The sequence below is a fragment of the Solea senegalensis genome, linkage group LG2 (assembly GCF_019176455.1).
Source record: "Solea senegalensis isolate Sse05_10M linkage group LG2, IFAPA_SoseM_1, whole genome shotgun sequence".
Classification (NCBI taxonomy): Eukaryota; Metazoa; Chordata; class Actinopteri; order Pleuronectiformes; family Soleidae; genus Solea; species Solea senegalensis.
In genome coordinates this window covers 22,235,462-22,249,749 of record NC_058022.1, presented here as the reverse complement: position 1 = coordinate 22,249,749, position 14,288 = coordinate 22,235,462, and the positions used below count along the sequence as shown (strand labels likewise).

Here is a 14,288-nt window from a genome sequence, read left to right as displayed (position 1 = left end):
GGCCAAGAAACACAAGGAATGGACATTAGAACAGTGGAAATATTTGCTTTGGTTTGATGAGTCCAAATTTGAGATCGTTGGTTCCACCCGCCGTGTCTTTGTGCGACGCAGAAAAGGTGAACGGATGGTCTCTACCTGCATGGTTCCCACTGTGAAGCATGGAGGAGGTGTGATGGTGTGGGGGAGCTTTGCTGGTGACACTTATGGGGACTGATTCAAATTGAAAGCACACTGAACCAGCATGGCTACCACGGCTACCACGGCTACCACAGCATCCTGCAGCATCCTGCAGCATCCTGCAGCATCCTGCCATCCAATCTGGTTTACGTATAGTTGGGTCAGCATTTATTTTTCAAAAGGACCCCAAACACACCTCCAGGCTGTGTAAGGGCTATGTTATCAAGAAGGAGAGTGATGGAGTGCTGCACCAAATGATCTGGCCTCCACAGTGACATGACCTAAACCCAATTGAGATGGTTTGGGATGAGATGGACCGCAGAGTGAAGGCAAACGGGCCAACAAGTGCTCAGCATCTCTGGGAACTCCTTCAAGACTGTTGGAAAACCATTTCAGATGACTTCCTCATGAAGCTCATCGAGAGAATGCCAAGAGCGTGCAAAGCAGTAATCAAAGTAAAGGGTGGCTATTTTGAAGAATCTAAACATAAAAAATGTTTTGAGCTATTTCACACTTTTTCGTTTACTACATAATTCCATATGTCTTCATTCATAGTTTTGATGCCCTCAGTGAGAATCTACAATGTAAATAGTCATGAAAATAAAGAAAAACCATTAAATGAGAAGGTGTGTCCAAACTTTTGACTGGTAGTGTAGTTCGATAAACAGTGGAAAGCTTATTCTGATGATATAAGGCAGCTAATTACATTATTGATTGACATTACACTGTCCATAGGAGGCCTTCAATTGAATAACAGGAATTAAAGTTCAGGGCTAATGACGACCAAGTTAAGAGAAAGTTTGATGGACAAACTGTGCCATCCATGAAAACATTTTTATCCACTGTCAGTTTCACTTAGACTGTCCATTTACTGCAGAGGCCAGTGCACAAGCTTCCACTGACTGTGCTGAAGGCTGTGTGTAAATGGTCTGTATATACTGTATGTAGTAGTGCTAGTCTTGATGATCACTCAAAGCAGCTTTACACTTTGCCATTCATCCATTCACTCACATATTCATACAGTGTATGTGTGGCACATTTTTCCATCACACATCTTTAATACCCTAAATTTTGAATCTTACAAATTTTTCTACATGTACATTACAATACAAAGTAATAAATAAAATGATGTGTCCTCCAATTCTGGAGGTGTCCTCTCATGAGCTAAGTGCAAAAACTACAGCTTTTTTCTCCTCAGAAAGGTACTTGGGCTCTTTTCTGTACTATTCGCAGGAAAGGCGTGTATTGCATACTTATTTTAGACCATATTATGGTCTTCATATCATATCGTGTATCTGTATAAATTCCTGATTTTAAAGGCTGTTGATAATTATCATATTTATTATATTGAATACATTAGTGAAAAACACTAATCAAAATACATGGAATCGAGAAAATTATCTTTTAAAAAAGTAACTTAAAACTAATTATTTGTGTTATAGAAAAACTCTACCATATTAATATGCAATTTTATTGTTTCTAACACAAATATCCTTGAAACTAAGGAGAGAAAAAAAAACAGTGTACAGCTTTATATTTTTATATCATAATATCCAGATATTATTTACAAGCCATATTGCCCAGCCTTACCTTTAAGCTTGACAGAAATATCGATATTGAATGATATGAAAAAGTATATTGCAAAAAGATTTTTTCCCATAATGCCCAGCCTCAAACATACATTATGTATAAACTGTTTATTCTACAAAGTGTATTTATGAGCTGTGACAACTGTCCCTCCTGAAAGCTACAACTATTTTTTTCTCTGCTTGGTCAGAGACAGCACTTAGAAAGAAAAAAGAGAGAGTCCAGTGATAGACACATAAATACTGTGAGTGAGGGAAAAAGAGGGAGCAGGGAGAAGTAAAGGAGAAATATCCATCTCCAGGTTCTCCATTAAACCCCTCTCATCAGTTCTCATTTGAGAAGGCGTCCTGGCTCACCTCTCTTTATTTCTCTCCCTCCTTCTCACCTGTACATTTCTCAATGGGGTCAAACTTCAGAGGAAGAATGAGCAAAATATTCTGGTGGTATGCAGGTGACTAAACAAAGTTGTGGTGTGGAACTACAGTTATATTATAAAAATGTAAGCTTGTTGTGGTGAATAAGAAGAGAATGAAAAGTAGAGTGTTGGGATGGTGTTTCTTTCTATTGCATACTGTGATTAAAAAGCATTTGCGTCTTCAAAATACTGTGTAGCTTCCTGTGTGTTTAAAAGTGTTTCAAGCTGATTTTTACAGTTATTGCAAGAATATCATGATTTTAGAATGAATCATTTCAAATCACATGCTATATCTCTCTAATGAAATACTGATAAAATCATACAGCTAACTTTAAGTTAAAGGGTTACATTAGTTACATGTTGTTTCACACTAGATACCTGTTAATCCTAAACTCTATTTGATCGGCGATGAACTAAAAAAACTATGCTGTATTCAAGGTTGGCTCCACAGAAATCAGAATATGCCACTGTTGGACCTCGGATATTAGTGGAGCCCAGAGCATTCCAGAAACAGTTTGTGTCATCCAGGTTCTAATGAAATATGTCTAGGTCATTAGACAGATTAGGAAATGTATCAGCCCTGGCAAGCTGCTCGTCAGAACATGAGGAGACATCCGGGTGCACTCATGGCTGTTGTTGCCTCTGTTCTCAGTACCAAGTTGTCTTTAATTCTTCAATCTTAACTCATCACTGTCTCACTGCTTTCCAAAGCCTTGGTAAGTGAAAAACTACTACAATATCATCCCATGCCTAGAAAGTTCTCTATTTTATCTGGAGGATTTTCCTGAAAACACAAAGACTGAAAATACGAGAGAGAGGTTTGTACCTCGTGGTAGGTATCTTCTAGCTCTCCGTCATAGATCCACCTGTAGAGGAAGTTGAGGATGGGGTGTGACACCAGGCTGAGAATGTGTTGAACCAGCGCTCTCATCTGTGGGTCTCCCGTTTTCCCATACGCATGGACAGCTGAGGCCAACTCGCCTCCCTTTCGACCTGAACAAATCCACATTAATACACAGACACACTTTGCATTAGTGTTAATCCCTAATCACCTCCACACAATAACCCACCATCCACCTATTCCAGGGGTCAACGTTTTCCAGGCCAAGGACCCCCAAACTGAGGGAGAGATGGAGCGGGGACCCCCTACTTATATATATTTTATATATATATAATTGTGTTTTATATTAAACTGGTCCTATAGTGCCATGTATAAATGTACCTTGTTATTGTGCATTCAATACTAAGATATTCAAATAATACACAGGTTCATATATTCAAGTGCAAGGTACAGTGAGTAGGGTGGCCATGCCACTGCCATTCATAAACATAACTGTAATTCATAAACATAACATAACACAATAAACTGATAGCTGCCAAGATCAACAATGTCTGTAAACTGCATGTAATCATGCATAAAAGCTATTCAAATTGTCATTTTTAAAACGAAACACCGACCGGACGGACCGGTATTGTATTGTACAGGTGTTGTGAATGAACCAGAGCCCAGCTTGAAAGAGCCCCTGTGTATCGCGGAATGTGTGCATTGCTGACTGAAATACATCTTCTGCCTCCATTTATCTGTTTACTACTGTGTGTTGGATTCATGTTAATATGTATTTAAAGACATTTCAATTTGTGGAAAAAATTATAAATATAAAAAAAATGTCTAATCAAACAAAACCTTCGTGACCCCCCTGCATTACCTCCGCGGACCCCCTAGGGGTCGCAGACCCCCCGTTGAAGACCTCCGACCTATGCGGTGTTTCCATCGAGTGGTGCGATTTGGTTTGGTACAGTACAGTACCATTTTGCATTTATTTACATTAGGAATAGTACCAACAATAAATAAGCTTTTATTTTTTTGGCACCTTTCCCTTGGGGTACCAGAGTATGGGGGTCAGCTGACTGAGCACTGCTTTTTGCGTTTTCATGTCGTTGCTCATCGTCACACATTATGCACCTCACCACACCACACCTCACCACACCCGTCTACGAAGTATTACAAAATGTTCTTAGTCGAAAACACAGGTCTGATCCAGGATTTTACCATTGCAAATTGTACCATACCAAACTGAACCGTGCCATAATGGAAACACAGCTCTACAGCTGTAGAGTAGTGCAACACACCTTGGCAGAAGTCAACAAGAGCGGCCAATGTTTTCAGCCGGACTTTGGGGTCATACATCCAAACCAGCAGCCTCCTGAGAGTCAGGCTGCTCTCTGTGCACACGGTTACACCTTGGTCGTCCTCTACCTGTAGCTACAACACACAGACACAAAAACAAGCAGAAAATGACATGGGAGTGACATGAGAGCATCTTCTTAGGATGATATTTTGCTTTTTCCTCAAAGTTGCCATAAGAATATTATTTTATCTTTCTTTGTTGGTAATGGTAGAAAACAGGGAACAGGTCTAAACTTCTACAGAATTATAGCTAGTCTGGAAAGGGTGTTGAGGAAAGAAACTGGGCTCATGACCGGAAGGTCGCTGGTTCCCGGGATGGGCCAAAGGCTTCTGGCACAACCCCTGGCACACTTCTAGCAGGGCACACAAACCTTGGTTGAAATCAAAGTCAAGGACTTTTCAAAGACTTTGCAGGACCAATTCCCTCAAATTCAAGGACCGAATGTGCAGACACAGCTTAAATAAAGTTTAAATAATAATTTATTGATTTGCAGCCAGCTCTGCATCTGGCCAAGTGATTGTCCTTGGGATCTTGGGAAGGCCAGTCTTTGTCATTTTTTGGTGAGCCTCTTTTGGGGCATCACGTCTCTTAAGTTTAAGTACTCATTGTTCTGCATGGAATCTCATGTCAACAGTGGAGAGAGAATGTGTACCGTGCCCACAACACCAGTAGTAATTACGACTCAACGTTTGTTCTGTGTAGATCTAGTCTATAAACATCAAGCAATGCAGGCCACATGTAACAGAGAGTGGTGTCATAACAAACAAAGACAGATCAGGTGGGAAACATTTAGATATCAACTTAACTTCTTTCTTGCACTAAATTCAAGCACTTTCATTTACCCAAGTCTATTGAGGGTGATTCTCAAGACTTGCAAGGGCCCTGGATTTTTTTTTTCATATTCACAAACGTTCAAGCATTTCAAGGACCTATGGGAACCCTGTGATTGTTTTTCTTTTTTAGGAGATTCTGAGGTTGGCAAAAACAGCGTCCTTGCCAGATGTGTTTACAGAGTCTGGTAGACTTGACTGGGTTCACCAAGGCTAACAAATTTGAGATCTTGATAACAGGCTATTACCTGAGAGTGGAGGACAGACAACAGTCTGTAGTACTCCTTTAGTTCCTGGTGGAGTGAAGCACAGAAGCTCTGAGGACAGATGTAAATGATAAAGCATATTAATAGAGGAAATGAAAAGCTTGAAAAAAATAAACACATCCAAAGGCAACAATAATATATATGGAAAGAGGAGAATCACCTGTCCAACCAACCCAAAGGCCCGGTCTAAGCTTCTAGCATCTGTGTACTTCCTGACTTTGTTGTGTAGCCAGCCAAGTTCCGCCAGTCTGCTGCTGGTGCCCTTCAGGGATTTACACACCAACACCTGTGAAGACAGAGCTCACATTACACTATGTACTGCTTTATTATTGACTATCTGTCCATATTCAGTGAACAATTTGTTTGGCGATATAGGTCTGGTGTGTCACTTTTAAACCAAAATTGGATCTGCCAGCACAAATGTGTTGTTAAAAGGCCTAAAATGACTGTATCGGACCGATAATGGTGTCAGCACATACTCAAGTTTGCGAAATTGGTATCGGGCAGAAAGAAGAGGTATCGTGCCTACCACCAAAACATCTGAAAAGCAACAAGTGGAAGAATTTCTGGTTGTTCCTTATCATAGACAAAGCAACCAACCTTTCTGCAGACTCAGCTGTTAGGTTAGCGGTTATCCCACCCAAGTCAGTGGAGGAGGCACAGGCAAGCAGTGCAACCTCAGGTGAGCATGTGTGCATGGGGTGCAGAATTATCTAAATATAGCGTGTCATAGCATACTATTTATTTAAGCATAAACTTACTGAAAAGGAGGAGAAAACAGCAGAGAAGAGAGAGTTGTTTGCATCCTTTATGGTATGGGAAGGCCACCGCAGTTCCCAGATGCGCTTAGAACATTGCATTGCATGCTGCAGATGTGACTAGGAATGACAGATAATATGGGCCCAATATTAACCTATTATTGTAATATCGGTTCATATCGGTATCGGTTTATCTGTCGATAAGGAAAACCTGATATAGTAATGCCCTTATTTCGCAATATCCTATGATAGATAGATAGATATTATGGCGCGCTTGAGTTGCGGTGAGCAATAATGAGTAGGGAGAATTCAACTTAACAGGAAATTCCTTCTATTTTGACATTCACATAATTGCACAAGACACCAGATACCCACTGCATGAACACTCTAACTCAACACAAAAGTAGCAGTAATCTAGTTAAAACACTGTATGACAACAGTGTTGTCATACAGTAACCCTAACCCAAACAGTACAACAATGATTACTGCACCATGCCTGCACACATAAATTGCATTTAGTTCACTTAGAACACATTTATGCTTCACAAACTCAAGGCGTGCATCATACCCGGAAAGTGTTCTCGCTCCACCCGTTTTACTCGCGTATCCCAGAATGCATTTCACTGGAACATAGCGGCAGAGAAAAGAAATATATACCTGAAATAAATATTTGTCTGTGTCCGGGAACGCAGTTTTAAGATCACTTGAGGTGAGAAATTAGTCATTTACAGTTTGACAGCGACTTTGTCAGGTGAACAGCTCCGCCTCTGTGGACGCACGGTGCGCACAGCGCCCGGCACAGAGCAGCGTTACCTCGGCCTGTCCTGTCATTAAATGCTTGGTGTGATCGATAGATTTGTTGTTGATGCGTTATTTCTTTTTTTTAATGTTTCTACTCTACACTGCTGTAATATATAATAAAAAATTAATTATGTTAACATTTAAAATGTGAAAATAATATCAATAAATATATATGCATTTATTAAAAGTATTTGACATGTTAATTTCTCAACACTCTGTATGTGGCAGTAATGAGGCTTAAGCACTTGGCACCAACAGGAGATACGTGGTGTGACCTAAAATTAGTTTTGTGGGAAAAAGGCCTGTATATATCGGTTGATATCGGAAATTGAGTGTTGGATAATATCGGCATATCAGTAAAAAAGCCAATATTGGCCATCCCTAGATAAAATTTAAATAATTAAATAAAGGAATTTGTGGGGGAACAATAGCATTTTACTAATATCACATTTTAAAATAAGTGTTGACATTATGATCCGTTGTGCAGCTTGTGGTACCAATCTGCAGTGAAAATAATAACCCTGGATAGTTCAGATAAGAGAGATAAAACATGACATGGCCTCCATCACTCACAACGCAAGATTTGTTTTCTGGCAGAGAATGATTTCACATTTAATGATGCATTAAAGTTTTATCTGTTTAACTAAACCTCTTATCCAGGGAGAAGTGAAGGGTGCAAAGTATCTCCATCCTTGACTCATTTATCTTCGGTCTCACTCGACTCTCAGATTGACTTGCAAGTCTATGTTTAGCGTCACAGAGAGCATACGGGTAACAAGTTACATCTGAGGCCCTTACTATTGACAATGTGAGAGCAGGGGATAAAAGAAATTGACAGGATGGAGAAAAGAAAAGAGAAAAGAAGAGGTCGATGTGGCTCAGCAGCAAAGAGCTTCATATTGATTTAAAATCAACAACAATAGCCTTGATATTATGTTATCTACCAGAATATGGGGTGACCATTACTTCATCTCAATCAAGTAATATGGGAGAGTTTCCGGGCTTCAGTCTGGTAGCTCCACATATTTCCCGCCCCCAAAATATTTTTCCCCTTTTTAAGTATCTGCATTTTAGACTTTTTAGAATCGGCATCGGCAGACCCTGGCTCCAATGGTGCCTCATGTGGAGACACAGAAAAGTGCCCTGCATGGAGGCTTCACAGCCATAGCAGCTAGTGGCTAGTAGTAGTAGCAAGTGAAGTAAAAATGATGAGTTGGTTTAAAGATTCAAAGAAACGGTACTCAAACTCAAATGGTGCTTCACTGCTAATTTCTAGTTGGATATTCCACACACTCACTCATATTCAACATCCGTCTTTTCAAACTAACCTCACCGCAGTCATTATAAGGGAGAAAAAAAAGCTAGACCAACATATAGTTTAAATTACACTTCTACATCATGTCTTTTTGAGCAATTCCACACTCCAGTGCTAATATAAATAATGCGGAATTTCTGGTGTGTTGACCTTTAAAGAGCAGCAACAAGCTGCATTCAAGTTTATGGTCACTTATGCAAACAAACGTGCAGTCCACAATATAAGGTCATTAGATCATTGGTATGGAAATACTTCATTTCTTTATTACGGCAATCATTGATTGAATGATGTTGCATCTTTTTTGTTCACGTATTTTTTCACATATATTATATATTTATATTGGATACACAATGCAGAACACATTTTTGGAGATCTTATCCTAATAAACACGTTGCAAAAAAAACAGCGTACGGAATCATGGAATAAGTGGGCAATGTGTATGATCTAAAGTCATGGATCATACACATTGGTGTACAAGGCTCGACAATGTAAGTGTTAAACTTGCATTTGTGTATAATAAAGTCGTCTGTCTGTCTGTCTAAAAATAGATGTGTACGACTTTATTCTGTCTCATTTTTTTCAACGTGATTTTAAGTTGTGACATATCATAATCATTCATTCATCTTCCAGTTCTCGAACGCAAGCAATTTTTTTAATATGCTTTTTCTACTTTTTTGATATTAGGAAAAAAGTCAGTGTCAAGCCGTGGTGTATTAAAAGCTTCACATAGGTCAGGTACCTTGCTGTCTATTTTGTAGCAGTTCTCTTGGGCACTCATCTTGATGAACTTGCCATCAATTCCCTGGAAGACGTAGAGGATGTCCCGCACCAGGGCCGCCTCACTTACTTCTCCTACACCAACAGAAGACAAATACAGAGTTTATTGTGCATTAAAAATACAGACTGTCCTCTCAGCTTGACATATAGATTAGAGGTAAGATGATAATGAATGTACAGATATTTGAACATGTGCTACATCCTCTATATTGATTTATGTCTGGCTTTAGAAAGGTCTCATTGTCGTATTTGCCCTCAACGATTGACCGTTTTGACTCTTAGACAACAAAACACACTCATGATGTTGTGGTCAGCCTGTAATCTGCACTGCCTACAGCCTTAATAACATTCTGGGTTTACTCAGCACTCAGCACCTGTGTCACCATCTCGACGAGGACGGACCACTCTGGTGGAGGGAGCTGCAGGTCCGAGGGGCAGTCGGTTGGTCAGTGGGGCTAAAGCCGATGAAGGGGAGGAGCTAATGGGAAGAGCCCAGGCCAGCCGGGAGCCCAGAGGTTGAGCTACAGACTGAGGGGGTTGCCTAACAAAGAAAAAGAAAAAACACATATACACATTTCCAATTAGTTACAAGTTGTCACTAACATCCTGCTGCCATTCAGTCTTTTCCCAAACATGATGTGAGATTCTGGAGAGAATTTCAAACATTTTTTTAAAATAAAACTAATATATGAAAAACTTGAGGGGGAATTCTTTTCACTGCTACACCAACGAAAGCACGCTAATGCTGCGTACCATTTCCATCAGAAGTCGGCAATGTCACACCTGAGTTTATCGTGTTCTAGCTGAGAAGCTGGAAAAACCCAACATATGTAGGGCTAGCCGTTGTCATATATATATTATATATGTATGTATATGTGTATGTATGTATGTATGTACATTCCAGCTTTCGCCCATTTCTCCCACATAATAGATTTTTTGCCAATTAAAATTTTTTTGTTGTACCAAATAGAGGATTTAGGGGTAAGATGTGGGCTACATTTTATATGTTGATGAGCATTCAACCAGGTTTCTTGCACAAAAGCCAAAACTGGGTCCTTAAAGGGGACAGGTATTCCCATCTGAGTAAAAAACACCTCAAGGGAGGTTGGAGCCACCAGCTATTCTATTCTAAACCCATGAAGGCACCTGCTCCCGTGGATTGTTAATCTTAGCTAACTGGGAGAGTGAAAAGGCATAATGATATAATGAAGCCTCCACTTTCTTTAGCCGCATACAATTTTGACCGGTTAAAGCTTGGTTTTTTGCCTGCCCATATATAAGTCTCTATGACAGTATTGTATAGTTTCAAGAGGTTAGGAGGAAAACTTAACGGTAGCATGTACAGAATATATTGGATTTTAGGGGAGACGATCATCTTGATCAAGTTAAACCTTCCTAACAAAAATACATTCAATTTAGCCTAGTTTTGCACTAGAGGCTGAATAGCTTGAATAACCGGAGAAATGTTAGATTGCATTATTTTGTCCAATCCTGGAGTCAGCTTAATCCCTAGATAGGTCAGGCCTGCTGGCATCCACTTGTACTGCCAAGATTCCCTTATTGGGACATATTGCAGATATAGGCATGGCCTCTGACTTTGTCCAATTAATCATGTAGCCAGATATTTCTGAAAATAAGTCAATAATGGAAGAGATCTTGGATACTGCTGCATTTGGGTCACGCGTAATCAAAAGAATGTAATCAGCATATAAAAAAAGCTTATGTACTACATGGCCCATTTGAACCCCTTTAATGTCTTTATTTTCCCGCAATGCCAGTGGTTCCAGAAACAAGCGGCGAACCCTGTTTGGTGCCACGACTAAGCTTGAATGAAGGTAATATCACACCATTAGTCCTACCTACCATTTCTTTAAAAAAAATCTTGAAAGAGTAGTTGCAGCTCAAGTTCAGACACACCTCTCTGACATTTTTGTTTGAAACATTCCAGTGTGGTTTCCATCCCCTTCACAGCACTGAGACTGCCTGGATCTGGAACTCACAAACCGACTCTAGACTCCTAACTATATTTATCCTCTTTGAATTAAGTGCAGCCTTCGGCATCATATCATCATACTCTAGTGCTTTAGTACTCTCTGATTTGCCATTGCACTATTTAGTATTTGAAGGAGACCTCTTCTTCCCTGACCTTCTTTTTGGGGTCCCTGCTCGAAAATGACATGCCCAAACTAAATAGAGTATGTCACTGCAATTACAAGCTACAAAGATACAAAGATAACACTTGTGAGATTCAGTTTCAGTGTAGATGCCAATGTGTCAGAGTAAATGCAGATGGAACCCAGCATAAATGAAGTCTAGAAAAAGATTGCATTTTAAAGTACATATCACCTTTAAAATATATTTTTTATAAACATTTATAATATTTAAAAACATAAGGAAGTCATGTAACAACGTGATAGCTGTGCAAAGTCTGATGCTGCTGAAGTGAAGCAGAGTAAAATTACAGAGGTTTGAGGTATTAAAGAGATGCCTATGCGTCTTCTACTTTGGCAAAGTTTGGCACTGTTTGGCACCATTTGAGATTTCTTAGGTACCATATTATTAAACTACTGGTCTAAAAAAACTTGTTTTGAATAAAAAAAATAAAATAACTACCCACATATCATACATTACCCTATTCAAATAAAACCAATAACTAAATTATTATATTTGTGTCTAACATGAATAGATTAACTGAAAATTGAATTAACTGAAAATTGCAAACATAATAAAAACGGTAACAATAATAATAATAACAATAATAATAATAACAACAACAAGAATAACCTGAACAATCCACAATCAACTACTTATAATATTTACAATGTTCCCATTACACAATATTTACAACCTTCACGTATATCACAGTAATTATATTTGCAAAGAAAAATGTGCTTATGACTTGATGCTGTCTGTGCGCTCTGGAGCGTAAAGATTACTCACTGACTCTGCAGCGTTTTCAGTTACACGGGGCCATAGCTCTGGCTTACATTGAGCAATTTTGATACATTGTTTTAATCCTCTGAACCAACAGAACCAGGCTCTGGTCGTCAAATGCGTGTCAATCACTCCATTAGCGTTTCAAAAGGACGCAAATGTGTATGACTCAAATTGACGGACGATCTAATGTCGCTCTGGAATGACCAATTAGACTGGGAATAGTCCCCAAAGCATGCTAGGAGGTTTTATTCCAGTGGAAATAAGTTGTTTTGATAAACAGCAAAGATAAGACAACAGTTCTGGTTGTGGTTCTTGAAAGTGAGTTGTTTTGCTCTTATTTTACAGCTGGATCCGTGTCTTGGATGTAAAGTGATAGAAATGGTACCGTCTTTTTTACATAATCACATTGATTCTCCAGTGCCGCTTTTCAATGTTTACACTGTTACGTGTTTTCTGCTCCTGCTGGTTTGATCGATTGGTGTTTTAACTGTGTTTGGTGAACATAAGAATGTTTTTTATGAGCTTTTAGCCGAGTTTCTTCTTCATTTAGTTGTATTAGATATAATAAAAAAATCAAAACTACAAAGACTTGATATGGTCTGAGGCAGTGGCATATCACAAAGTCAAGGACATGATCAGTAATTATCAATATTGATCAATATGAACTAGTTGTATAGTGATATGCTTTTCAGCCATATCACCCAGCCCTACTTGACGTCATTATCAAAAAGTTCATTGCACAGTATAGGTCTTCTTGCCAACATCCTTTGAATTGAAAGCCCTTGGGCATCCAAAGAATTTAAAGTCCATGCAGGAATGTTGTGATTAACAAATCTTCATGAAGGCAGGCACTGTTAACTTACCAACAACAGTCTTTTATTTGAACTTAACCACACAATGCTGAATAGTGAATGCATTTTGACAACTATTTTACACATCAGCTTGTTTGTGAATCCATTCTCTGAACCATAACTGCCACACAAACGGAATACCCATAAGTCTTTGCATTCCAGCCAATACAGGAAGCGACAATATTTTCCCTTCACCCAACTGCAGAGGTAAATTAGTCTCTTGTGTTTGCATACATTTTTCTTCATTGTTGTGCAAAATAAATAAACAAGAAATTACTGTATAGTTGGAAAGGGTACTAGCATGGATATCAAGAAGGTAGCAGCTTATTCTCCCTACTGTTTTAGTTATTACTCATATCAGGGGATTTTGATGTTTTTGCCAATATCCAAAATTATTCAGTTTTAATAATTTCTTTGTTACATGGAACAAAGAAACCTGAAAATATTTACTTTTAGGAAGCTAAATCGTGATAATGACTAAAAAAACAAACACTCAAACCGATAGTTGACGATTCACTTAGTAATCCATTAATTGTTCTAGCCCTATTTAATAGTGTCTTCAGTGACTGACGATGCATACGTAAACCCACATACACATCTGTGATCATGACTCCTCTCAACATGATCAACGACACTATCAGACCTTTTTAAAGTTTGGAGTGAGGACGTGGCCTTTCACAATTCAAAGGGGAGTCTGAACAGCTCAATGGTCTTTTGCAAATGAAGGTCTCCTGCATTATTAATATGGACAAATGGAATTAAATGGCCTTTGGATGCCTCGTAAAACAGATTTAATGGATGTCAGGTTGGAGGTTTGTGATAATTGATGTTACTTTAATCTCGCACCAAGTGTTTTTTTACGAGAACAAAAACAAAACAGCAGCTTTCAGGGTGAAACAGCTTAAAACAGTAGATTAAATGCAATGATTACAACCTGAGAAAGAAAATAGTGTTGCGTGTGGGATTTATAAATGAAAATTCTCACCCGGCCAGCAATGACTGTGGCGTTGGTGAGGGTCCGTTTAGTGTGTACACTCCCAGACTGGAGATTCCACTGGTTCCAACACTGGCCGTCAACCCACCACTTCTGTCCCCATAGCCCAGCGCCAGGCTCTGGGGCCGGGTGCAGTAGAATGGGGTAGAGTGGGAGTCCCTGGGGAGGGCCTGGGCAAAGAGAGCCCCATAGTTGCCAACCTGGAAAAGACAGGGGGACAATGAAGAGTGTCAGGGTGTCAAGTGACTCAATTTTACACCTATTTTGTTAAAGCGCCATTGTGTTGGTTTTGTCATCAAAACATTCCTAGTGTTTCAGTTTATGTATAGTGTAGCTGTTGTGCTTCAGTCTTTGCTCAGCATTTTGCTCCATCAGTTAAAACGCATACAAC

General features: G+C 39.2%; 1 protein-coding gene across 2 annotated transcripts in view; it reads right to left on the bottom strand.

Moving 5' to 3' along the window:
* Positions 1 to 14,288, bottom strand: part of tubgcp3 (tubulin, gamma complex associated protein 3) — a 36,820-nt gene that overhangs the window by 12,970 nt on the left and 9,562 nt on the right. For both annotated transcript variants that reach the window (XM_044017563.1, XM_044017571.1), the window contains exons 5-11: positions 13,889 to 14,097; positions 9,490 to 9,656; positions 9,078 to 9,190; positions 5,625 to 5,750; positions 5,447 to 5,515; positions 4,310 to 4,442; positions 3,006 to 3,172 (exon numbers count right to left, since the gene is read on the bottom strand). In XM_044017563.1, coding sequence (XP_043873498.1) covers positions 3,006 to 3,172; positions 4,310 to 4,442; positions 5,447 to 5,515; positions 5,625 to 5,750; positions 9,078 to 9,190; positions 9,490 to 9,656; positions 13,889 to 14,097 — 984 coding nt within the window. The remainder of the gene's footprint in view (positions 1 to 3,005; positions 3,173 to 4,309; positions 4,443 to 5,446; positions 5,516 to 5,624; positions 5,751 to 9,077; positions 9,191 to 9,489; positions 9,657 to 13,888; positions 14,098 to 14,288) is intronic.